Raw genomic sequence first — 27564 nt, forward strand, 5'->3', positions numbered from 1 at the left:
ACAGAAAAGTGTATAATGAAGAGACTTTGGGCTCCACTGTCTTTATTATTTCTCCACTTATTGTTTAAGAAGTATTTGTTTGGTACCTGTGACACATTTTTTTTTTTAAGAACATACTAGAAGTATCAAGACATTGAGGAACAGAAGAGCTGAATAATCAGTTCACATCCTCTAAGGTCAGTGAAGTGGGAGAAAGAAGAGTACAGAGCAGGGGGGATCGTGAAGGGCACCCGGAAAGACTTAGGTTTTTTGTTCCCACGTGGGAGTGAGATGGGGAGCAGGGCGCTGGGACAAGCCCAGAGGAGCTCAGATGACGCTTTGGTAACAGGAAGTAGTACTGCTTGAGGTCGGCGCTGGGGGGTACCTGCTTTCAGGCGGAAGCCTAGGAGGCTGATGAAGGGAAGCTGGAGGGAGGGGGAAAGACGGTAGCAACAGCATCTTTCTTAGATGGGAGAAGCGACTGCTCAGAAGCTGGGCTTGGGTGACCCTAGTCATCTCAGTAAAATATCATTGTCTGTGAAAATTGAAAATGTAGAACATTTAGAAATTTTCTTCACAGAAAGTGTAATCTAGAAGGATTTAGTAGAAGTGAGTGCAGAGTTAAGGTGTGAAAGTCGCTCAGTTGTGTCCGACTCTTTGGGACTCCGTGGACTATACTCCATGGAATTCTCTAGGACAGAATACTGAAATGGGTAGCCTTTCCCTTCTCCACGGGATCTTCCCAACCGAGGGGTTGAACCCAGGTCCTCCACATTGCAAGCGAATTATCTACCAGCTGAGCCCCAGGGGAAGCCTGAGAGGACTGGAGTGCAGAGTGTGGTGTCAGTGTTGCCTGCCTTTCTGTGGAGGGGCTGTGGGACTGCCTGCAGCAGTGCTGGGCAGCACACAGGAGGGAAGGGGATCTCTGATGGGGCTCCACAGAAGGTCTAGGGAGCCAGAGAGTTCGGGGCAGGAAGAGGGACCTGGAGTTCGGCCTGGGCTCTTGGTGAGTGATCAGAGGAGGAGAAGGGCTGGGAGACCGTGGGAGGCTGGGGCATCACAGCAGAGGCAGATATCGGATGCAGCACACGCGGGTTGAGCATCCCCATTGAAAATCCCAGCACACTGGGCCGTGTGTTCTCGGAAAGCCTAAGGCGTCCTAGTGGTGGACCAGGGTGAGGAGCCCCATGTGGCCGACTGTGATTAACAGGATCTGGCTTCTCCTCCCACCTCCTGGGCAGTTCTGTTTGGTGTTTGAGGAGAATTTAATTAATGTATTAATGCTTGCTGTTACACAGATTCAAATTTTTGTAATATGTTCGTGTTTCGTCAAGCACGTTCATAGTTACGTTACTGCGTAAGACTCTATTTTTCAGAAATCTAATAAAACTTGTTTTAGTATATAGTAGGGTGATATTAGACCATTTCCTGTGAACTGGTACTGAATACAGGGAATTTCATTTGTATATACTTGATGCAGCTCCTCCAAAAGTTATTTAAAGACAAATATTGCTGAGGAGACCTCTGTGAGTAACTGCTTATTTACTTGGGGCCAGTTAGAGTATTTTTCTTTGAATGAAAAACTGTTGTTTCTCCTCTTACACAGATAGATATACACAAGCAAATAAATACTGGTGACAGGTCCTGAAACTGACAATCCCTAAACCAGCAAAATATGTATATAACATAAATTTGTGGAAAGCACTCAATTGAGAATTGTTCATAAGTGAGCACAGTTCATCTTGTGGACACATTTATGGTGTTTAAGTTGCGCTTGATCATTTTATGGCCCAGAAAAGATGGATTTGTATCTGCAGACCTGTTCAGTGAGAGAGAAGTAATGAGTTGGCTCCTCAAAGACATGCAGCATTGATGCCCAGCGTTCTCGGCGTGGAAGAGAATAGTTGCGTGTTTTGACCTGATATGTTTCCTATGCTGCTCGTCTGTCCCTCCTCTCTGCATCAGCGCCTCACCCCAGGCCTAGTTTTAATTTGGGGCAAAATAGGGCTTTAATGGCTGTTTCTCCCTTCTGTTGGGTTTCCCTGAATTCCACAGGCACTGTTTCCCCAGCCCTAGGCGTGAAGGCGTCCCCACCACAGGAAAGGGATTTGGCCGTTTTCCTACAGGGAGGTGACCACCATTTCTGTGGTACTCACAGTGGTCTTCACTCACTGCCACTGTCCACATCTTGTTTACATGTTGTGATAGATAAGGGGGAGATTTAAGTGTCTTATGTACAAAGCAGGAAGCTTGAACCTTTGTAATCCCTGTGTTAACTTGGATTCAGGTGAAAACCTCAAGGGTAAAGAATTTAGAAATCTCTGTATGCCTCAGTATAAACTTGGGTTACAAATACATAGAGAATGCACCCTAGGCTTAGTACAGAGAAAACAAACAGAAAAGATACTATTGTGTGACTAATGAAAATAGTCTTTGATTCAGAGAAACCTCAGAGAACCCACCAGAAGAGAGTTAATGGAGCCAAGATAGTGGAGCCTTACCTTCTTCGAAAAGCAGAATAACCGTAAGGACATCACTCAGAAAACCACCAGCATCTGAGCTGGTGCCAACACACAGTAGTAGCTCAATAAATTTATTGTTCAGTGAGAGCCCCTCTGCCACCACCCCAGCTACCACCAAAGGCCTGTTCTCTTAGAGGGCTTACATCTTGTAGGACAGAGACAGATGTCGATGGAATTACTGTTGGTTACATAAATTGATTAGGCAAAGATTAATGCTGCAATTAATGTCCTGTGACACGTGATCTGATCAGGGTGTGAGCGAGTGTCTTCCTCAGTCTCCCCCCAGCTCCACAGCCCGCCATGGCAGCGCCCGTCTCCCGTTGTGAGCCCTGGGGGCTGATACCGAGAAGCAGGAGGACGTGCATTGGGTGCTTTGGGTTGGGGGGCTCTCCCAGGGATTTTATGTTCTCTTGCTGTCTTGTCATCTTGTACCAAACACCCTGATTCTGCTGCCCGGGGAATCACTCATCCGTGCCTGTCCTGAGGATCTGGTACATGCAAGTTGTTAGAGAAACTGCTGTCCCTTATAAAGGCCTTGTTCTAGGGCCACTGTGGAAAGGAGGAATGAAACCCAAATTAGGAGGTAGATTTGAAGTATCTGTTTCATTAGTTAGAGGTTTCAAAATACAGTCTGACTTAATGAGCTGTGAAGTCAACGAGGAGGAAGAGGCTGCAGGCCAGAGTCACACAAGCTGGTGTCCAGTTATCCACATCCACATCCAGATCCCGATTGTGCTTAAGGCCATCTCTTAAGCACACAGGCCCTGCTGACTCATTGCTGCTGAGCCTGAGGACGTTTGAGATCAGCCCATCCTGAGGCTCTGCCCTCCAGCTCTTCCTCAAGGTGCTCACACTGCATCAGGTAGGTTTCTCAGGTGCAGTGAAGAGCAGCTAGAAATCCCAGCTCTCCTGGGGCTTACTCCAGCAAGGAAGAGAGCCAGAAGCGAGACGTCCAAGTAAATGTATACAAGCACATCTCGTTTTATTGCCCTTCCTAGATACTGAGGGTTTTTTGTTTTGTTCTGTTACATGGAAGGTTTGTGGCAACTTTTAAGTCATCTGATGAAGGTTAGCATTTTTCAGCAGTAAATTATTTATAATTAAGGTATGTACATTGTTTTCTTGGACGTAATATATTACGCATTTAATAGACTGCAGTGTAATATAAATGTAACTTTTATATGTATTGAGAAACTAAAAACTTGTGTGACTCCCTTTTTTTTAAACTGGAATATAATTGCTTTACAATGTTGTGTTAGTTTCTCCTGTACAACGAAGCGAATCAGTTACATGCATATATATTTATCCCCTTCCTCTTGGACCTGCCTCCCGCCCACCCCCATTCCCAGCCCTCTAGGTCACCACAGAGCACCGAGCTGAGCTCCTCGTGCTGTGTAGACAGCAGCTTCCCACTGGCTATCTATTTTATGCATGGTAGCGTATACATGTGAGTGCTACTCTCTCACTTTGTCCCACCTTCCCCTCCCCACCCCCATGTCCACAAGTCTGCTCTCTAATTCCTGCCCTGCAAATAAGTTCATCTGTACCATTTTTCTACATTCCATATATATGCATTAATATATGTTATTTGGTTTCTCTTTCTGGCTTAATTCACTCTGTATAACAGACTCTAGGTCCATCCATGTCTGTATAAATGACCCAACTTCATTCCTTTTTATGGCTGAGTAATATTCCATTGTGCAGTTGTACCGTGTCTTCTTTATCCATCCATCTGTTCATGGGTATTTAGGTTGCCTCCATGTCCTGGCTGTTGTAAATAGTGTGGCAGTGAACATTGGTGTATTTTTGAATTAAAGTTTTCTCAGGGTATGTGCCCAGGTGTGGGACTGCTGGATCATACGGGAGTTCTATTTTTAGTCTTTAAAGGTAACTCCATACTGTTCTCCATAGTGGCAGCAGTAATTTACCTTCCCACAAATAGTGCAAGACGGTTTCCTTTTCCTCATACCCTCTCCAGCATTTACTGTTTGTAGATTTTTGGTGATGGCCATTCTGACCAGTGTGAGGTGATAACTTCATGGTGGTTTTGATTTGCATTTCTCTAAAAATTAGTGATGTTGAGCATCTTTTCATGTGTTTGTTGGCCATCCATATGTCTTGTTTGAAGGCATGTCTGTTTAGTCATGTGACTGACTTTATTGCAATATAGACTTTACTGTGGAACCCAACCCACAGTATCTGGAAGGTATGACTACCATGTTAGGTAGGAAGATGTGCTTAGTAGAAAAATATGAGGAGTAAGTATTGTGGAGATGGGGAATAAGGGGTGGTGGGGTGCAGTGGTATATCCAGAGGAGGCATCACTGAGAAAGTGAGCTTTTAAGCAAAGACTTGAAGGATGTACTAGAGCTAGTCATATGGAAAGAGCATTCCAGAAAAAGGAAAAATCACACATGTGCTTCCTGAGGCCACATTTACCATGTAACATGTTTGATGGATTCCAGAAAAGCAAGGAAGGTAGAGTGAGAAAGGGAGAGTGCAGTCACAAGGCCAAGGAGGAGACAGATTGTAGAGGTCCTTGAGGTCAGCAGAAGAACTTGAACTTGTGCCCCGAGTGAGATGGGACTCCTTGAGAGGATGTCCCATTTGAGCAAAGAAATGGCTCCATCGGGCAGTTTTTTTAACAAGATAGCTTTGGCTGCTGTGTTGAGAAAGGCATGAAGGGCAGGGGGCAGTGGAGGTGATGAAGGCTCGAGGAGAAAGATGGAGTAAACTGTTGAGAAAACTCTCATCCGAGAGAGTGGAGAGTGGATGGAGTTGGGAAATGTGGTGTGACTAACTGGTGGGAGACATCCTGGCTGACTTCAGGAGGTGACTGTGACTGAAGTAGGACCGGGCGGCCGTTTGGTGGTGTGTGTTCCCGCAGCCCCGTCCTGCTAGGCAGCTGCAGGCCAGGAGTAAGCAGACAGTCGGATTTAACCAAGGCTGTGGTTTAGCTTAGTCGAGGGAATTTCAAGAGCAGGACGAAGAGATTTGGGGTTGAATGTAAGGGGACGGTTGTAATGATTGCCCATGGTATTCCCGTTGGGTGAGGAAGGAACCAGGACAGAAGTCAAAGAACAGGAGGTCAGGGCATTGGAGGGATCATCTATCATTGATTTAATTACCAAGCTTCATGGCAGGAGTTCTGTAGCCTGGGAGCAGATGGCTGTGAGCAAAACCCAAGATGTTCAAGGAGCCAGGGACGCAAGTGAGGTGAATTGCCTGTGAGAAGGATGGGTTAACGGTAAGATCTGAAGGCGTGGTCTTCACGTGGGGGCGTTCAGAGAGGGCAGAGGAGCAGGAGTGTAAAAGTTGGATGGAAGCACAAGAGTATCCACCGACCTCCCAGGACGATGGGATGCAGAGTGTGGGGAGAACACAGTCCCTACTTGAGAGGGCTGCAGCGGGAGGGGTCCCCTGGTGACCAGTTAGAGGGAAGGTGAAGGGGATGTTCCCGAAAGAGGCTGGGGGTGGGGGGACTTTGCAGATGATTGACTGTGAGTTGAAGAGGAACAGTGGAAGCACTCAGAGATCCAGGGAGCATTAGCATCTGAGGGAGGAGGGGCACCCAGGCTTCCTCTGCGACTTTCTGTCGATTCCAGAGTTCCAGGACAGAATGGTCTCCCTGTGAGCATCCTGCACCTTATGGCTCCCAGGTCGCAGGTGTGGTTCCATTAATTCCTGGGCTTTCTTGGCAAGCAGGCAGTATCACGCCCACCTGGTCTGTGTGCAGCCAGGGTGGCAAATGGCTTTGCTCCTGCTCTAAGGAAGCCCTCTCCCCACTTGCTGATTATGCTCAGTGGGGCTTGTTGAGAAGGAGAGAGCCGGGGAGAAGGCCCCCAGCTGAGCTCCCAGGGGCAGAATTTCCCAACTTTAGGTGACACTGGTACCATTTTTGCTAAATGCTTTTTTGTTAACATACTTATCTTTTTTCTTTCCTTTATTTAAATATCTTTTAAAAGGAAACAGGAAGAAAGCTGCCACAATTGAAGCTTTGTTATAAATGATGAATCTAGAGCCAGATGATGAACATTCTGAAACGTACATCCTTGTACAACCCCAGATCATCTCATTCACCACTTGGGGGAAATGAGCGAACTCAAGGCTCGCCCCTCCTCCCAAGGGCTCTGCATGGGTGTCCTCCCCCTGCCAATCCCGGTGGTTTGCTGATCCCTGACGTCCCTGCTCACCCTTGGAGTTTACATGTGGGCAAATCGGGCTGAATCGCCAGCCTGAGAAGGGTGTTCCTCTCAGGCGTGGGGTGAGGTTTCTGGTTCAGGAGTGTGGCCCCTGCAGAGGCCAGCATGGCAAAGAGTGTGCAGTTAACACACCTGCGGGCAGAGGCTGTCGGAGGGGCACAGGTCTAAAACGTGGGTCTTTTTCCAGGAGCAGCCCGAGGCTTCTAGGGGACTTACGGGTGGAGGTAGAATGATCAGGTTCAAGTGTTAGAAAGCTCCCCTGTCAGTGGTACAGGGAAGGGATTGGAGGGGCAGCTGGGTGGGGACACTGTGGGAGGCTTGGCCAAGGCCACGTGGGACCTGGTGGTGCAGAGTGAGCCGGCGGTGGTGGCAAAGGGTGAGAAGGTAGAACCCCAAGGAAGGCGCGGGAACCGGGGCTTGTCTGACTGTGGTGTGTGGGGCAGCTGGACCAGCATCCATCTGGCGTGGCTCGGTGGCTGGTAGTGACAGGCACTGAGATGAAGCAGAGTTCAGACCAGGGAGAATGGATGGGTTTGTTTCAGACAAGCTGACCTTGAAGTTGGTGTGCGACATCTAAAGAAAAGTCGTCTCCCAGCTGGGGACATGGGTCTGGAGCAGTGGTGCGAATGAGATGGGGATTGATGGATGACTCAAGTGTGACCATAGAGGTTGGTGGTGTCTCCCAGCTTTTTCAGGTCCCCGTGACCTTGGTGTATGATTGATGGATGCCAGAGTGTCCACAGGACACATCATCCAGCAGGAACAGTAAGTTCCACTGCTGGTTAGAGGCTGGACTGAGAAGTCTTCCTCCAAAACAAAGCAGCTTATAGTGTGGGTTTTGACGCTAATGATCACTGAGACGCAGACAGTGTTTTCTTTTTTCATTTTTCTCTTTGTCCTCCACTTTCTCCTCCTTTGCCCCACACCCCTTCCTTCTTCTCATCCCTCTCCTTTTCTTTGCTGCTGCTTCTCTCTTGTCCATGGCAGTGGCATCTGGAACCAACACCACATTTTATATAAGAGTGTAAACGTTCTGTGTGGGCACAGCACTCTAAGAGAGAGGTTCTGCTGTGAGGTTTCCTCTCTGCGCCCCATGTGGAGAATGAGGGAACTTCTGATAAGCCCTGAAGAGGAGACTCTTTGTCGTTCACTTTACAGGGGCACATGCTGCTCATAACAAGATTTGGGAAGCAGAGATGCATGCGTCCGCAGAGCACAGTTATTATTTATAAGGCTGATTTGTGTCACTAGATTAATGTTTTCACTTCTGGAGAAATTTACATGCTAATCACTTTTTGTTAATTTGTTAATTATTTTAAAGAAACTGAGTCGCCTTTTCCTCTAATTAATGCTGGTTTGTTTCGCTTTTCCCCGTGAATAGATCACTGTCCTGGATGAGACGTGGACCGTGTTCAGACGTTACAGTCGTTTCCGGGAAATGCATAAAACACTGAAACTGAAGCATGCAGAGGTGAGTTATGACATAGTTATTTTCAATTAAGAGCATCTGTTTTCAAAAGTAGATGCCGCTGGCTGCCCTGTCAGTGCCCACTCCTTCCTCTTTAGGTATTAGCTCATGCGTGTCACCAAGTTTTACTCCAGTCACTCGTGTTTCAAAGATAGCTTTTTGATTTTTGTTCTCTGTTCCGTTTGTGTTTTACACAATTCAGACATCTCTCTGAACACAGAATTTTGAGTGATAGTAAGGAACAGTAAGTCAGTTCTATCCTTTTCATTAATTTTATGATGTATTTTAAATAAATATTTTGGTCAATTTATAACTTCTCAATCATGAGTGAGACCTATTAAAATGAAATAGTAATACATTTTTCAGTATGGATTTGCCCCTTTTTTCCCGTAAAAAAAGGCTGCATTAATGCTTAGACTTCCACATGGTGAGGACTAAAGTCATAAAAGTTAGTTTGCCATCACACATGGAGGGGAGATGGATAGTAAATACGGGATTATCTAGAAGCAAGGAGGCATTTCATGCATCTGATGAGATACCCAGAGTGTGTGGACACATTAGTAGTCATCTTTTTAAAATTTGGACAAAGACTGGTTTTTTAATACTTTTCAGCAAAGGAAGGTATTCTAAAATTAATGTGTATCTTCCAAGCGATACACATTATTCTTACTTTTTGTTTGTTTTTGCTCCAATTAAAGGAAGCCTTATGTAGGCATTGCTCTTTGGGAAGTTTGGATTGAACTGACGATAAATCAATCATTAGTCATTGTCTTTTCAGCCTGCTTTCCCTAAGTATGGCTTTTTAGCCCTGTTTTTATAGTTTCTTATGATATTCTAAAAACAATTTAATCATACATGTGTCCCTAATTTGTTTCATGTTAATTACATACTATTTCCTCCATGGCTTCTACTCTCTTTTCTCTGATACACAACATAAAGAAGAATTCCTTTTTGTAAATAAAGTGATTCCTTGATGTACAGAAGAATCTTGGGTCCAGGAAAAATTGAGTTATCTCTGAAATTCTGTTGCTAAGTCATTATCATAATAGTATTCAGTTAAAAATTGAAGAAGCTTCAGGTATGAATTTTAGCTCAGTGTTCCCAAGAGGCTTCAGTTCCGAAAGTAACTACATCAAAGTTGTTATTAAGTTTGTTTCTGCAATTTACTCTTCCTATCCCAAGTTAATTTTGACAATAAGAAGTAATTGTGTACATATTAAATGTACAGAACAACTGGTTTTTGCAGTGAGCTTTGCAGCTCATTAACTACCTGATGGTAAGTTACTCTATCAATACTTTAATAATGTATAGCTTTTCGTGTTAGCTTACTGAATTCCCACAGTAGTAGTAGGTGGAGAAGCAATTTACTTGAAACAAAAGGATACAAACTTTACCAGGAAGGCACCCCACTCCAGTACTTTTGCCTAGAAAATCCCATGGACGGAGGAGCCTGGTAGGCTGCAGTCCATGGGGTTGCGAAGAGTCAGACACGACTGAGCAACTTCACTTTCACTTTTCACTTTCATGCATTGGAGAAGGAAATGGCAACCCACTCCAGTGTTCTTGCCTGGAGAATCCCAGGGACAGAGGAGCCTGGTGGGCTGCTGTCTATGGGGTCGCACAGAGTCGGACACGACTGAAGCGACTTAGCAGCAGCAGCAGCAGTGTGTGTGGGAGAGAGAGAGTGTGTGTGTGTGTGCCTTCATTCCATTATTTATTTCACATCAGTTCTTTCAGTGCCATTAGTTCAATGCCATTCTACATGGGCACATTTTTGTAAATTCTCATTAGTAGCAGACAAGAACCAGAATGTCTTCTCTTCTGCATCTTAAATTTATATCAGGCAGGCTTGATGATAAACCAGGAAAATATAATAATAACTGACACTTTAAAAATATGCATGCTATGTTGCAGTTACCACTTGAAGTGAGGTACAGGCATTCTAGGAAAAATATCAGTAAACTGTAATGGGCAGAAGTAGTATAAGGACGTTTTAGGGTTGCTCTCTAATAAAATGGCATTATAGTTGAAATTTGAGGTGAGCGATACTTAAACAAATTTGCAGAGAAATAACAGACAGCTCTAATCAATGCGGTCCACTGGAGAAGGGAATGGCAAACCGCTTCAGTATTCTTGCCTTGAGAACCCCATGAACAGTATGAAAAGGCAAAATGATAGGATACTGAAAGAGGAACTCCCCAGGTCGGTAGGGGCCCAATATGCTACTGGAGATCAGTGGAGAAATAACTCCGGAAAGAATGAAGGGATGGTGCCAAAGCAAAGTCAAAAGCCGGTTGTGGATGTGACGGGTGATAGAAGCAAGGTCTGATGCTGTAAAGAGTAATATTGCATAGGAACCTGGAATGTAAGGTCCATGAATCAAGGCAAACTGGAAGTGGTTAAACAGGAGATGCAAGACTGAACGTCAACAGAACTAAAATGGATTGGAATGGGTGAATTTAACTCAGGTGACTATTTTATCTGCTACTGTGGGCAGGAATCCCTTAGAAGAAATGGAGTAGCCATCATAGTCAACAAAAGAGTCCCAAATGCAGAACTTGGATGCAGTCTCAAAAACGCCAGAATGATCTCTGTTTGTTTCCAAGACAAACCATTCACTATCACAGTTATCCAAGTCTATGCCCCAACCAATAACACTGAAGAAGCTGAAGTTGAATGGATCTATGAAGACCTACAAGACCTTTTAGAACTAACACCCAAAAAAGATGCCCTTTTCATTATAGGGGACTGGAATGCAAAAGTAGGAAGTCAGGAAACACCTGGAGTAACAGGCAAATTTGGCCTTGGAGTACAGAATGAAGCAGGGCAAAGGCTAATAGAGTTTTACCAAGAGAACACACCGGTCATAGCAAACACCTACTTCCAACAACACAAGAGAAGACTCTACACATGTACATCACCTGATGGTCAACACCGAAATCAGATTGATTAAATTCTTTGCAGCCAAAGATGAAGAAGCTCTATACAGTCAGCAAAAACAAGACCAGCAGCTGACTATGCCTCAGATCATGAATTCCATATTGCCAAATTCAGACTTAAATTGAAGAAAGTGGGGAAAATCACTAAACCATTCAAGTATGACCTAAATCAAATCCCTTATGATTATACAGTGGAAGTGAGAAATAGATTTAAGGGACTAGATCTGAGAGAGTGCCTTATGAACTATGGACAGAGGTTCGTGACATTGTACAGGAGACAGGAATCAAGACCATCCCCGTGGAAAAGAAATGCAAAAAGGCAAAATGGCTGTCTGAGGAGGCCTTACAAATATCTGTGAAAAGAAGAGAAATGAAAACAAAGGAGAAAAGGAAAGATATACCCATTTGAATGCAGAGTTCCAAAGAATAGCAAGGAGAGGTAAGAAAGCCTTCCTCAGCAATCAATGCAAAGAAATAGAGGAAAACAACAGAATGGGAAAGACTAAAGATCCTTTCAAGAAAATTAAAGATACCAAGGGATCATTACATGCAAAGATGGGCTCAATAAAGGACAGAAATGATAGGGACCTGACAAAAGCAGAAGATATTAAGAAGAGGGGGCAAGAATACACAGAACTGTACAAAAATGATCTTCACGACCCAGATAATCACAATGTTGTGATCACTGACCTAGAGCCAGACATCCTGGAATGTGAAGTCAAGTGGGCCTTAGAAAGCATCACTATGAACAAAGCTAGTGGAGGTGATGGAATTCCAGTGGAGCTATTTCAAATCCTGAAAGATGATGCTGTGAAAGTGCTGCACTCAATATGTCAGCAAATTTGGAAAACTCAGCAGTGGCCACAGGACTGGAAAAGGTCCGTTTTCATTCCAATCCCAAAGAAAGGCAATGCCAAAGAATGCTCAAACTACTGCACAATTGCAGTCATTTCACACGCTAGTAAAGTAATGCTCAAAATTCTCCAAGCCAGGCTTCAGCAGTATGTGAACCGTGAACTTTCAGATGTTCAAGCTGGTTTTAGAAAGGGCAGAGGAACCAGAGATCAAATTGCCAACATCCACTGGATCATCGAAACAGCAAGAGAGTTCCAGAAAAACATCTATTTCTGCTTTCTTGACTATGCCAAAGCCTTTGCGTGGATCACAATAAACTGTGGAAAATTCTGAAAGAGATGAGAATACCAGACCACCTGACCTGCCTCTTGAGAGTACGTCAAGGCTCTATACTGTCACCCTGCTTATTTAACTTATATGCAGAGTACCTCATGAGAAACACTGGGCTGGAAGAAGCACAAGCTGGAATCAAGATTGTAGGGAGAAATATCAAGAACCTCAGATATGTAGATGACCCCACCCTTATGGCAGAAAGTGTTTTTCACTTTTCATTCTTCTTAGAATGAAAGAGCCTCTTGATGAAAGTGAAAGAGGAGTGTGAAAAAGTTAGCTTAAAGCTCAACATTCAGAAAACGAAGATCATGGCATCTGGTCCCATCACTTCATGGGAAATAGATGGGGAAACAGTGAGAGACTTAATTTTGGGGCTTCAAAATCACTGCAGATGGTGACTGCAGCCATGAAATTAAAAGACACTTAGTCCTTGGAAGGAAAGTTATGACCAACCTAGATAGCATATTGGAAAGCAGAGACATTACTTTGCCAAGAAAGGTCCATCTAGTCAAGGCTATGGTTTTCCCATATGGAGGTGAAAGTTGGACTATAAAGAAAGCTGAGCACTGATGAATTGATACTTTTGAACTCTGGTGTTGGAGAAGACTCTTGAGAGTGCCTTGGACTGCGAGATCGAACCAGTCCATCCTAAAGGAGATCAGTCCTGGGTGTTCATTAGAAGGACTGATGCTGAAGCTGAAACTCCCAATACTTTGCCCACCTGATGTGAAGAGCTGACTCATTTGAAAAGACCCTGATGATGGGAAAGGTTGAAGGCAGGAGGAGAAGGGGACAACAGAGGATGAGATGGTTGGCTGGCATCACCGACTCAATGCACATGAGTTTGGTTAGGCTCCGGGAGTTGGTGATGCACAGGGAGGCCTGGTGTGCTGCAGTTCATGGGGTCACAAAAAGTAGGACATGACTGAGTGACTGAGCTGACTGAATCAACGTTTTAAAGAAAATTTTAGAGCAGACACAAGCAATCTTTAAAGATATAGTAGAAAACAACTCACCTGAGGTAAAAAATAAGTTACCTGGTGAACTGAAGCTGTTACCTGGTACCAGGCAAAATTAATGAACAGAGATGATCCCACGTGCAAAATTATTTTCAGATGAAGAAGAGCGTATTACATACATGCTGAAAAATTTAAGTGGCTTTCAAATGAAAAAAAAATTGAGGCGGTTTCCTCCTTGATCCGGTCGTAAGTCTGTGTGGAGCAGCCCTGCACTGCGCACACAGTTGTGATGGACACAGCCACACCCATCCTCTCATGAATAGAGAAAATGAGAAATAAACAGAGAAATGAAACCCAGGAAATAAGAGGATGGTAAATAGTGTTAAGTGCCGTGGGGAAATACAACAGAGTGCTGTGATAGTGTGAGCTGGCTGGTGGGCTGCTGTAGATGGCTTGGTGAGAAAGGTGATATACAAAGAGTGAGACTGAGCTGAGATCTTGGTGCCGGAAAGAAACAGAGGCATGAAGATCTGGAGGTGAGCTCATTTGAAGGTGAGAGAACAGCAAGTGCAAAGGCCTTGGGGAGGGACCAAGCTCAACATGTTTCCAGAATTAAAAGACCCGTAAAAAGGGACAATTGTGGTAGAGAGGAGGGCCGAGACTCAGTGGTGCCATGGGAAACCCATTACACTGGGTGCTGTAAAGGAGGGTGTGAATATCGAAGCCCAGCTGGAGTTTCCATTCTGTTAATAGGCGTCCTTTCCCAGAAGCCCATTTCCTGAAGGTGGACTCCCGATGTAAATAACGAAGACTAGAAGTTGCTTTTCCATGCTGAGTCGAGCTCCATGACATCAGTTTTTTCCTTATGAGGACAAAAAACAGTTTATGAAAGAGAAACTGCAGACAGTATGCGTGAATTTGAAAGAGAAGAGAGAATGTGAGTAGTGGTTGAAATCACATAGTGAGATCCTAAAACAGCACCGCCCGGAGAAAGGGAAGCCGAGCTAATCACAAACCCCATGGGACTGCACCAGCGCCAAGGAGCCTTTCCGTGGCCTCGGCTCCGATGGCCATCTCACCATTCACTGAGTGCATCCTGCCTAGCTGTGCTCTGCCTCTGACGTTCGTGGTCTCTGGTGGAAGTGAGAGCTTGCCTCTTGTGACACAGCCTGTGAGCAGAAGCCCAGGCAGTTCAACTCTGTTTCCTATTTCTTTTTTTTTATTGATCTTTTTTTTTTATTTTATTTTATTTTTAAACTTTACATAATTGTATTAGTTTTGCCAAATATCAAAATGAATCCGCCACAGGTATACATGTGTTCCCCATCCTGAACCCTCCTCCCTCCTCCCTCCCCATTCCATGTTTCCTATTTCTAACCAAACAGCAATATCTGAACAGAAATGAGGAGAAGCGTCATCTCTAACACAGTAGCGTGTCATTCTGGATCACAGTCAATCTTGTTTTGCTGAGAGGACATCATTGTCCATTTAAGATTTTCAAGATGAAGCTTGAATATCAAGATGAATATCAGCTTTATTTTTTTTTTTTCATAAAGTTGACATTTCTTTTGTGTAGCCTTACTTGCCGAGTGTTTGTTGGGACTTGAGATCAAGAATCTGTGCATTAGGTGTTCGTCCATTATAGTCGCTCTTATTACTGTTCGTATGACCTCCATCCCTATATCTAATGTGAATCTTCTTGACGTCATCAGCTGCCTCCAAATGGTCTGTAGGCCATGCTTCGCCCCAGGTGACCCAGGGATGATGTAAGACAGAGATCACTGCTTGCGCACAGGGCCCGGGGGGGCCTGGCAGCAGGGAACACCACAGTCCACATGGCTGTCTAAGCACTGTTCTCTCTGCCCCACCTCTCCCAGGATACATCCTGGGATATTTAGGTGGCAAGAGAAGAGACCCATGTGGGGAGGCCTGAAGAACCAGTCTGCTGTATAGAATCCTAGGCAATAAGAGAGCCACTTTCTCTGGGAGCAACTCCATGGGCAGAATGTCCAGAGTCTGCATGCAGGATATGCTGAATTTCAAGAGTCACCTCACTCGAGAAGCCTTAAGCTGTGGCTTCCTCCCAAAGAGCTGTGGCTTCCCTAGCTCACAAATAGTTGATCTACTTGTTAAGCGATGAATCATTTTCCCATGAGCAGTGGTGCCTAGTGACAGAGTTGGCATGTCACCTGATCAGGTTCCAAGAATCCACTTGATGGCACTTCAGGCAGTTTCCAGATTTTTGCCATTGTGATGACCACCCTATACATTCTGGAAGATACCTACCTATCTACAAGTGCTGACTGTCTCTGGGAAGAACTGTCGTAATTGTTTACCTGTTCTTAAGGACTCAGTTTATGAAAAAGCAAGATTAGGAAAGAGCACACAGAAACGGGGTGGACTGAGACCCCTGAGGGCCTTCACCCCCATTAGTGAGAGGGTTTTAAGAATTCCTTATGCATCATTCAGCTAAGTCTTCTAATCTCCCTGTTTATTCACTTTCATTTGCTTAATTATTTACTGTAATGTCTCCTTAAGGAGAATGATGTCAACTGAAGGGCCCCTAAGGGACGTTTTGTATACACTTGGGTGGTGAACCGATTAAAACAGGCAGGGGTTGTTGGTTATTAGGTGTAACATATGTCTGTGAAGAAAATAGAAGGAACTTAGGGGTATTTACACGCAAAGCAGACTTGTGAATTGAAAGGATAGGAAGTCAGTGGATTCCCTGAAACTCTGGGGCGTGGGGATTGTGGGCAGGGAAAAAGCAAAAATCACAGAAAAATTTAATCCTTTATTTTTTATGGTCACAAATTTCAGAATAAAAAAAGAAAACTGTTATTTGTCCTGAATAATACTGAAGATGAACAGGTTGCCTGCAGGTGACCGGGCTTGTATGTAAGCGTTACGCTCAGTCTGTTTCCAGATTCACTTGTGTGTGTGGGCTGAGCGCTCACTGGGTGGAGGTGCTGCATTATTCAAGGGTTTTATAATTCTTATTTTATTTTTATTTGTTTATGTTCTGTCATCTTAGCGTTTTCCTCTGGGTCCTAAGGAGCTTTGCCTTCTGCTTTGAGTTAGTTTGTCCCCTTGATGCACTGACGTGTATTGTGCAAGATAACGCTCGTCCTGGCTTCCCTTCTCCGTGCCCCTTCATTGACCTCATATGGAATCGTCATCAGATTAAACCCTGTGTTTTCAGAGTCCACATCTATAAAATGATCATGCCACAGCTAGTTTGTAAAAGATTGTGAGCCTTGGATGAAATACGTTATTGAAAGTAACTACAAAGAATCGTGCAGTGTCTGCCAGAGAGCACGCTTTTGAAATTTGGTAATGCAAATCACTGCCGCAGTGCTCTTTATATGAGAACTGTGCATTTTCCACTCTATTAAAATCAGTATAACCCTTTTAAATACCAGTGAAGTTATGTGCTAGGAAACAGAGCCCCATTAAATGTCCTTTTCTCTTTATGGATGAGGCAGAGTTTACTATTAATGTCTAATGTCTGTGAAGTTTACTTGTGGGTCCAGGTCATAGTCGGAGAGTCCATCAAGACAAAAGCATAGCTCATCCAGAAGCTGAAAAGACTATTTTAAAAGCTCATTCCCTTTCAGCCATTAGAATGAACGATGAAGACCTTGTGTCTCATCCTGTTCCCCACTTTGGTTGAGTGGTCTGATGGGCGCTGAGTGTATTTAATGAGGTATAGGACATGGGGCTAGAAGGTCAGAGGGTCACTGAGAGAGCTGCTCCTTTTAGGAGGTCCAGAGATGCCAAGGACTTCCTTTTAGTACGTTTAACAAGGAGTCCTCCTGAGTGCTAGAGCCTAATGGACCCCTTATGCCTATAGAGAAGCATCTCGCGGTGAAAGCAGTTAAGCCTTGGAATCGATTGTTGAGGGCCCTTTTATAATCTTGGCTAATAGTGATTCTGAAGCAGGTTTGTGTTCTGCCCAGAGGCAAGAGGATGAACCATGAAAATAGGATATTTTAAGTATTAAAATGTACAATCAAAATAAATGCTAAGGGAACTTTAAGGCCCACGTGTGGTGAGAGCCTAAGTTACTGGGAACAGGCGTGCCTGTCTGCATCGTAACTGAGTTATCACAGTGAGTCTTCAGAGTCCCCTAGTGTCAGACAGGATCAGCATCTATCAGCCACATTCCCAGGGGGCCTCCTTTCTCCCCGCTGTGGAGCTGAGGGAGAAAAGCATTTTCAGAGCCTTCGAGTAGAACATGAAAGATTGCTGTGTTAGAGCAACTGTTCAGTCTCACTTCTGGCAATCTCTGGGTGCCCAGTAAATATCACTGGGAGAAGAAAACGATTAGGCAGGAGCTTATGTCATTTGTATATGGACTTTCAGTTTGTACTGATAGAACCATTTCTCACCTTCTTGATTTCCCAAGTAATTTCCCCAAAGCAGCACCAAAAAAGGGAAAGAAAAGAAACCGGCTATTGGCTTTATATTTGTCTTAGACAGCTATCTACCATCCATCACTGAAATGCATTCTAAACAGTTTTACAACCAGCATTCCAAATTTAATATAAAAATTGCAAATCTACTCACCACCCAAACTGTAAAGCTACCAACCATAGCCACAGGGAGCATTCGGTAAGCCTTAGATAAATTCAGCTGCATCAAGCACTCAGCCTCCTTGAATTTTTAAATAGCAAACAGCTATGTAGGCAAAAAATAGAACGTTGCCAGCTCCCTGATCTGGTACGTTATCAGAGGCCCAGGTATCTCACTGTATGGCTTGTATTACACCATCCTGTCTGCCTGATAGATAATCCATATTTAAATCACTGCTTTCAAAGGTGGGTTGGGGAGAGAAAGACATCAATTAGCTAAGAAGCTTTTCTAAGATACGTGAATGCAGGCCCCAAGCTAGGAGATTCTGATTCAGTAATCTGACATGGATCTAAGGGTGTGTGTAGTTAGGGAAAAAAATAGCCCCAAATGATGCTCTTTGAATCACTGGTTAAGATGCTGCCTGTCATTTCTTTTGCATCCACCATAGGAGTGTTATTGATTTTTTATTATTATAGTCATTGTTATAGATCACCAAATCTAAAAGCTGATTTCCAGTGACAAATAATCCTGTCAAAATTAATGACAAGCAAATTTAAACCTAGACAATGAAAACAGGTTTGATAGCCTGTTTGAACACCAAAGACTATGAAACATAGATTCATACTAGGCTTTCCTATCCAGCAAGGAGACTTCTGTAACTGTGTCGGAACCATTTGCACATTATGAAACATACATACTCCAGGGGGCCTTAAAGATTGGGTAGTCCAGTTTTCATTTTAGAAATGAGATATCAAATCCCCAGAGAGAGTTTTGTTCGGAGTCACCTCAAGACTTGGGGCCCAGGCAAGGTTTATGTCTTCCGACTCCTAGCCTACTTCTTGGCCCAGAGTCTCCATGACCATGTTCACTCAAGAAGGGGGAGTTTGCAGAGCGCTCCAGACAAGACCAGAAAGAAGGTCTCTTGCCTGTGAAGATCTGTTACATAGCGAGACCCCATGGATGAAAACTAGAAATGGGGTTCCTTCTATCGAATGTCATGGCAATGACAGGTTTGTGTCACGCTCTCAGTCCCTGAAAGGGACGAATTAGTATCACAGTAACAGATGGAAAATACAGGCCTTTGAGTTAATTCAACTGCATAATTCTTCTTTAAAATGCGGATTCATTTAGATACTTGGCAAAACTAATACAATTTTGTAAAGTTTAAAAATAAATTAAAAAAAAAAACAAAAAAAGAAACGAAGAGCACACAATAAATATCAATAAAGTTGAAAAAAAATGCAATATGAAGTACTCATAGATCTGAAATGTTTCTCACTTTGCAAAATTGTTGCGACATGCATGAATGTCCTCAAATCTGTCTTACCTGGCTCATAGTAAAAATGATATTGGCTTTGGGAAGAGTAGGATTTTAAATTACAGTCTTTCTACCAAATATAACAAAATCAGTGCATTCATAAGTACATTTCTTTTTTTTTTTTTGGCTGTGCCATGTGGCATGCAGGATCTTAGTTCCCCAACCAGGGATCAAACCCTGTGCCCTCCCCAGAGTGGAAGCATGGAGTCTTAACCACTGGAAAGGAAGTTCTAGTACATTTCCAGCTGTAGTTTTATACCTAGAATCTCACCAAGTTTCTGTACTTCAGTGATGGTAGGACAGCAGCTTCTGATGGTAGGATGTCCTAATTATAATTGCTGGCTGTTCCATGTGGACCACCAGCAAAAGATTCTGCCTTGTTCATTGGGCAGATCCTTAAGAGAACCTAGAATGTGCCAGGCTCTGAGCTACGCACCTAGCACGTGCTCATAAATATTGTGTGGTTCTCTCGTGTTACCACGTGCTGTGCTGTGCTTAGTTGCTCAGTCATGTCCGACTCTTTGTGACCCCCATGGACTGTAGCCTGCCAGGCTCCTCTGTCCGCGGGGATTCGCCAGGCAAGAATACTGGAGTGGGTTGCCATGCTCTCCTCCAGGGGATCTTCCCAACCCAGGGATCAAACCCAGGGATCAAATCCAGGTCTCCCACATTGCAGGTGGATTCTTTACCGTCTGAGCCACCAGGAAAGTCCAAGAATACTGGTAAGCTATCCCTTCTCCAGGGGCCCTTCCCAACCCAGGAATCAAACTGAGAGCTCCTGCATTGCAGGTGGATTCTTTACCAGCTGAGCTACCAGGGAGCTACCAGGTACCCTCATGTTACCATATCAGAGGTCTAAAGGAAGCTCATTGCTCCTTTGATTATCTAGGTTGTCCTGAAGAGTGGCCACTTCATGCCTCTAATAAGTCAAACTTGGAGGAGAATTGCGTATTTGTTTGTGAGTATATTTCTCAGTGACAGCTGTTCTTATGAGGCCTTGGGAGCTGCTATTAATTTTGAGTAGTCAGCAATGCTTCCCTCTTGTCAGCTGTGAGAATTATGGTAGCTCTTTGATGAGTTTTCATTATTTGCATTTCTCAAAAGCTGGAGAAGCTGAAATTTACAACCATAAACCTGCAGTATGTGGGTGTTTCAGATGCTGCCAGTTGTCCTGTAGTTACGTCTACTGGCAAAAGTTGGGTTAAAGCTGATTTGACCATATAGTTTTGCTGTGTAGAATTTTTCCTTGAGGTTTTTTTTTTTTTGGCCATGCCGTGTGGCATGTATGGTCTTAGTTCTTCCACCAGGGGTGGAACCCATGCTCCCTGCATTGAAAGTGTGGAGTCTTAACCACTAGACCACCAGGGAAGTCCCATTTCTCTCTAATCTTTAAAAAAAACTGGGTACTGTTTAGGTAGCCACATACCACAGAAGTAAAGAAAATGTCTAGTAAATGAGTAATGACAGTAAAGTACACTTTTATTAGGTGGTAACAAAAGTCAAATGTTTCCCTTTCATTAGTCAGGATTCCATACTTTATTAGTTGTTGTTCTGTTTTCCTTCAGTGATTTATAACCCAGTCTTAGCTGCTTAATTGTTATAAAACCATAAAAGATAGGTGAGGTTTTTTTATTGCTGACTTTAATTTCTTTTCCATATTAAGGCTGCTATTATTTATATCCAAAGAAACAACGATGCCATTTATCAAAACCTGTGCTGTCTGTCGCCTGCAAGACCACCTGGCTAACCTAGAGTGAACCTGGCCAAGAGAGAAAGGCTTCTAATAAAGACAGACTTTTCCATTGCATTTAATTTGTCTTTTTGATGGCAGCAGCCTAGCCGACCTATCTTATTATAATGTAATAAACATTGAAGTCAGAATTTGAGCAAGATGGCTCTTAGAAGACATTAGGCTCTGTCAATTTATTGGGAATCAAAAAGGGAAAAGGCAACTTGTAGATGAAAATTTCACACTGAGATCATTTAGAAATATCACAAAGCAGCAGAGAATGCTGACTCTATTTCTAATACACATATAGCTGGCCAACTTGATGAATAAACGGATATTCTGTTTTCATTTTCTCAAACTGAGATTCACAAGTAATTATATAAATTGGCAATGCTAGTTTTATAAGGAACCACTGTCTTTTCTTACTCTGTTCATGATTCTTCCCATAGAGTTACTGTTCAGCCTAAAACTTATGGGCTTGCTTCTCAATTATGCAAAATAAAAGTTGAAAACTTGGATTTTTAGATTCCACAGTCAGAGAAAAAGAGCAAGACAGATTTCACTGAAAATCAGTAGGCTTCAAAATTATCGATTTCATTTTTTAATGGCTTTTGTTTCAATACATTTATCTTTAGAATAATGTTTTATTTACTGAATTGCAGAATGAGCTTGCCATTATGTTTCTCTTAGGTCAAAGAAATGTGCTATTTTAATCCTCATTTGTTTTCTATGTTTTACTCTGTATAATTAGATTTCACAGTATGCAATGTAGGTAACAGGGCTGTTGTTCAGTTTCCTTTCAGTGTTTTCTAGACCTGTTGTGTCTCTCACAAATATCCAGTATATTTGACCTCAATCATCATTTTTAACTTTAAGGTACAATTTTCCCATAAGAGCTCAAACATCTGCATCATTTCCCACTCCTGCTCTAAGGATAATGACTATAGCAGGAAGTGATACCATTTTAAAGGTTTTCTCATGAATACTGCATTCCCGTTTGTTTCTATCCTTTTTCAATTCTATAACCTCTTGAACGGTAACATTTCATTATTATATTGGTCTATTTTCCCATATACATGTTCACCTTACTTAAAATAAGAATGCTATGAAGATTTTACAGGAAGTAAGGTACACTCCTCAAAAGTAATATAGCCCAGTTAAGTATCTCCATGGTATCTAAAAGTGCTTCTCGTAACTCAGCGTGGAGAGATTTTAATCATTAGTACCTGAGATACAGGATTTCAGAGCTCAAAAATGAAATAATCTCAGTTCAGTTCCTTCATTTTAACAGACGATGAAACTAAGAACTAGAGACATTATACAAGCAGCTCTTTGTTGAGCTGAGACTTGAAATCTGATTGCCCTAAATCTCAGGTTATTAAAGGAAAAAGGCATACAATGTTAATTTAACTGTTTCATTAAATATATACAGAGAATAATCACTTTTTATTGTTCCTCTAAAGATGATGCATGCTCATTTATAAAAGCTTCACATAATACAAGAAGAGAGCAACAGATTACTCAAAATCATTCTCTAAATATAATTAATATTACTATTTAATGAACATTATTTAAAGTACTGAAATGGATAGGGACAGGTAAAGAGACAAATATGTAGATTGATACAAAGAAATTGAGATGAGAAGAAAAAGAATAGGAAGAATGAATAAAATTGTAACATCAGGCTCATTCTGTATATGCTATTTTTAAATGGAAACATTAAATTTATTTTACTTGAATTTAACAAAGGGAAAGAAAATCAATTAAAACTGAAGAAATTTCTGAGCTTCAAATTAAATTTTTCTCTGCCATACCCTCTAAAATAATATGTGTTTTTAAGAAAAAACAGCATGTCAGGCTTTCCTGTCCGTCACTATCTCCCAGAGTTTATTCAAATTCATGTCCTTTGTGTCAGTGATGCTATCTAACTATCTCATCCTCTGCCATCCTCTGCTCCTTTTTCTTTCAGTCTTTTCAAGCATTGGGGGTTTTTCCAATGAATTGGCTCTTTGCAGCAGGTGGTCAAAGTATGGGCGCTTCAGCTTCAGTCCTTCCAATGAATATTCAGGATGATTTCCTTTAGGATGGACTGGTTTGATCTCCATGCACTCCAAGAGACTCTCAAGAGTCTTCTCCAGCACCACAATTTTAAAGTATCAATTCTTTGGCACTTAGCCTTCTTTATGGTCCAGCTCTCACATCCATACATGACTACTGGAAAAACCATAGCTTTGGTTATATGGACCTTCACTGGCAAAGCGACGTCTCTGCTTTTTGACATGCTGTCTACGTTTGGCATAGCTTTCCTTCCAAGGAGCAAGCGTCTTTTAATTTGGTGGCTGCAGTCACCATCTGCAGTGATTTTGAAACCCAAGAAAATAAAATCTGTCACTGCTTTCACTTTTCCCCCTTCTGTTTGCCATGAAGTGGTGGGACCAGATGCCATGATCTTAGTTTTCTGAATGTTGAGTTTTAAGCCAACACTACCTTCTTTCACCCTTATCAAGAGGCTCTTTAGTTCCTCTTTACTTTCTGTCATTAGAGTGGTATCATCTGCATATCTGAGGTTGTTGATATTTCTTCCAGCAGTCTTGATTCCAGCTTGTGATTCTTCCAACCCAGCATTTCCCATGATGTACTCTGCAAAGAAGAGAAGCGAAAAGCAAAGGAGGAAAGAAAAGATATTCCCATTTGAATGCAGAGTTCCAAAGAATAGCAAGGAGAGATAAGAAAGCCTTCCTTAGCGATCAATGCAAAGAAATAGAAGAAAACAACAGAATGGGAAAAACTAGAGATCTCTTCAAGAAAATTAAAGATACCAAGGGAACATTTCATGCAAAGATGGGCTCGATAAAGGACAGAAATGGTGTGGGCCTAACAGAAGCAGAAGATATTAAGAAGAGGTGGCAAGAATACACAGAAGAACTGTACAAAAGATCTTCATGACCCAGATAATCACGATGGTGTGATCACTCACCTAGAGCCAGACATCCTGGAATGTGAAGTCAAATGGGCCTTAGAAAGCATCACTATGAAAAAAGCTAGTGGAGGTGATGGAATTCCAGTTGAGCTGTTTCAAATCCTGAAAGATGATGCTGTGAAAGTGCTGCACTCAATATGCCAGCAAATTTGGAAAACTCAGTGGCCACAGGAATGGAAAAGGTCAGTTTTCATTCCAGTCCCAAAGAAAGGCAATGCCAAAGAATGCTCAAACTACTGCATAATTGCACTCATCTCTCACGCTAGTAAAGTAATGCTCAAAATTCTCCAAGCCAGGCTTCAGCAATATGTGAACCGTGAACTTCCAGATGTTCAAGTTGATTTTAGAAGAGGCAGAGGAACCAGAGATCAAATTGCCAACATCCGCTGGATCATCAAAACAGCAAGAGAGTGCCAGAAAAACATCTATTTCTGCTTTATTGACTATGCCAAAGCCTTTGACTGTGTGCATCACAATAAGCTGTGGAAAATTCTTCAAGAGAAGGGAATACCAGACCACCTGACCTGCCTCTTGAGAAACCTGTATGCAGGTCAGGAAACAACAGTCAGAACTGGACATGGAACAACAGACTGGTTCCAAATAGGAAAAGGAGTACTTAAAGGCTGTATATTGTCACCCTGCTTATTTAACTTATATGCAGAGTATATCATGAGAAACGCTGGGCTGGAAGAAGCACAAGCTGGAATCAAGATTGCCAGGAGAAATATCAATAACCTCAGATATGCAGATGACACCACCCTTATGGCAGAGAGTGAAGAGGAACTAAAAAGCCACCTGATGAAAGTGAAAGAGGAGAGTGAAAAAGTTGGCTTAAAGCTCAACATTCAGAAAACGAAGATCATGGTCTCTGGTCCCATCACTTCATGGGAAATAGATGGGAAAACAGTGGAAACAGTGTCAGACTTTATTTTGGGGGGCTCCAAAATCACGGCAGATGGTGATTGCAGCCATGAAATTAAAAGACGCTTAGTCCTTGGAAGGCAAGTTATGACCAACCTAAACAGCATATTGAAAAGCAGAGACATTACTTTGCCAACAAAGGTCCGTCTAGTCAAGGCTATGGTTTTTCCAGTGGTCACGTATGGATGTGAGAGTTGGACTGTGAAGAAAGCTGAGTACTGAAGAATTGATGCTTTTGAACTGTGGTGTTGGAGAAGACTCTTGAGAGTCCCTTGGACTGCAAGGAGATCCAGCCAGTCTTTCCTAAAGATCAGTCCTGGGTGTTCAGTAGAAGGACTGATGCTGAAGCTGAAACTCCAGTACTTTGGCCCCCTCATGCAAAGAGTTGACCTATTGGAAAAGACCCTGATGCTGGGAGGGATTGGGGGCAGGTTGAGAAGGGGATGACAGAGGATGAGATGGCTGGATGGCATCACCGACTCAATGGACATGGGTTTTGGTGGACTCCGGGAGTTGGTGATGGACAGGGAGGTCTGGTGTGCTGTGATTCATGGGGTCGCAAAGAGTTGGACGTGACTGAACAACTGAACTGAACTCTGCATATAAGTTAAATGAGCAGGGTGACAATATACCCCCTTATTGTACTCCTTTCCCAATATTGAACCAGTCCGTTGTTCCATGTCTGGTTCTAACTGTTGCTTTTTGACTCCCGTACAGGTTTCTCAGGAGACAAGTAAGTGGTCTGGTATACCCATCTCTCAGAATTTCCCACAGTTTGTTGTGATCTGCACAAAGGCTTTTGTGTAGTCAGTGAAGCATAAGTTACATGTTTTTCTGAAATTCCCTTGCTTTCTCCATGATCCAGTGAATGTTGACAATTTGATCTCTGGTCCCTCTGCCTTTTCTAAACCCAGTTTGTACATAGGGAAGTTCTCAGTTCACGTACTGCTACAGCCTAGCTTGAAGGATTTTGCATATCACCTTGTTAGCATATGAAATAAGTGCAGTTGTACAGTAATTTGAACATTCTTTGGCATTGCAGTTCTTTGGAAATAGAATGAAAACTGACCTTTTCCAGTCCTGGGGCCATTGCTTAGTTTTCCAAATTTGCTGGTGTATTGCGTTCAGCACTTTGAACAGCATCATCTTTTAGAATTTGCAATAGCTCGGCTGGAATTCCATCACCTCCACGGACTATGTTCATAGTGATGCTTCCTAAGGCCCACTTGACCTCATGCTCTAGGATGTCCGGCCCTAGGTGTGTGACCACACCATGTGGTTTTCCAGGTCATTAAGACATTTTTTTTGTACAGTTCTGTGTATTCTTGCCACCTCTTCTTAATCTCTTCTGCTTCTCTTGGGTCCTTACTGTTTCTGTCTTTTATCATGCCTGTCCTTGCATGAATTTTTCCTTTGATATCTCTGATTTTCTTGGTGAGATCTCCAGTCTTTCACAGTCTGCTGTTTTCCTCTATTTCTTTGCAGTATTCATTTAAGAAGGCCTTGTTATCTCTCCTTGATATTCTCTGGAACTTTGCATTCAGTTGGGTATTTCTTTCCCTTTCTCCCTTGCCTTTTGCCTCTTCTTTCCTCAGCTATTTGTAGAGCCTCTCAGATAACCATTTTGCCTTCTTGGAGTTTCTTTTTCTTGGCAATGGTTTTGATCATCGCCTGCTGTGCAGTGTTAGGAACCTCCGTCCACAGTTCTCCAGTCACTGTGCCTATCAGTTCTAATCCCTTGACTCTGTTTGTCCCCTCCACTGTATAATCATAAGGGATTTGATTTAGGTCATACCTGAAAGTTCTAGTGGTTTTCCCTACTTTTTCCATTTAAGCCTGAATTTTGCAATAAGGAGTTCGTGATCTGAGCCACTGTCAGTTCCAGGTCTTGTTTTTGGTGACTGTATAGAGCTTCTCTATCTTCGGCCACAAAGAATGTAATCAAATCTGATTTCGGTATTGACTGTTTGGTGACACCCATGTATAGAGTCGTCTCTTATATTGGAAAAGGGTGTTTGCTATGACCAGTGCGTTCTCTTGACAAAACCCTGTTACCTGTTAAAACAGTGGGGCTTCCCTGGTGGCTCAGATAGTAAAGAATCTGCAGGCAATGCAGGAGACTCAGGGTCAGTCCCTGGGGCGCAAGATCCCCTGGAGAAGGGAATGATAGACACTAGCTTTCATGTGGTGTGTTTCCATTTTATAAATTATCAATTGTGTTTCTCTCTTCTAAATGATCTTATAATAAAGATAAGATTTTCCCAGTGTATTTACTCCCACCTACCTGGTTTTAAAAATTCTATTATTTTTATATTGTCAAACTATAGTACATTTTTATATATAAATTATGCATAATTCTCTCCTAATAGTGAGTTTAAAATGAGGCAGCATTTTCTTTATCTCTCTTTCTTCATTCCTTAGAACCTTAGACTGTACTAGCTCTTGGTTGCATTTTTTTGGTCATCCAGCATGTTTTTTATTTTTTTATTTATTTTTTTAAAATTTTATTTTATTTTTTAACTTTACAATATTGTATTGGTTTTGCCATATATCAAAATGAATCTGCCACAGCCAGCATGTTTTTTAAAGGTTCACCTTGATTCGTTTTACCAGAGTTTTATCTGTTTGAGAATGTCTTCCAGTGGCCAGCACAGTTTAAAGACATTTCTGTGTTAGTTATAAACTTCTTGGACCATATTTTCTTTCCCTTACAGTTGGTGCTCAGTCATGTCTGACTCTTTGGGATCCTATGGACCAAAGAGGCTCCTCTCTGCATGGGTTTTC

General features: G+C 42.7%; 1 protein-coding gene across 10 annotated transcripts in view; it reads left to right on the plus strand.

Moving 5' to 3' along the window:
- Positions 1-27564, plus strand: part of KIF16B (kinesin family member 16B) — a 298517-nt gene that overhangs the window by 234462 nt on the left and 36491 nt on the right. For 7 of the 10 annotated variants that reach the window (XM_044928276.2, XM_044928278.2, XM_044928279.2 and 4 more), the window contains one exon: positions 8085-8174. In XM_044928276.2, the coding sequence (XP_044784211.2) occupies positions 8085-8174 (90 nt within the window). Of the gene's footprint in view, positions 1-8084; positions 8175-14010; positions 14445-19826; positions 19873-20039; positions 20109-20813; positions 22706-27564 lie in introns of those variants that run through there. The other 3 variants (XM_044928273.2, XM_044928277.2, XM_044928280.2) reach the window with 3 other exon arrangements.

The sequence above is a fragment of the Bubalus bubalis genome, chromosome 14, assembly GCF_019923935.1.
Source record: "Bubalus bubalis isolate 160015118507 breed Murrah chromosome 14, NDDB_SH_1, whole genome shotgun sequence".
Classification (NCBI taxonomy): Eukaryota; Metazoa; Chordata; class Mammalia; order Artiodactyla; family Bovidae; genus Bubalus; species Bubalus bubalis.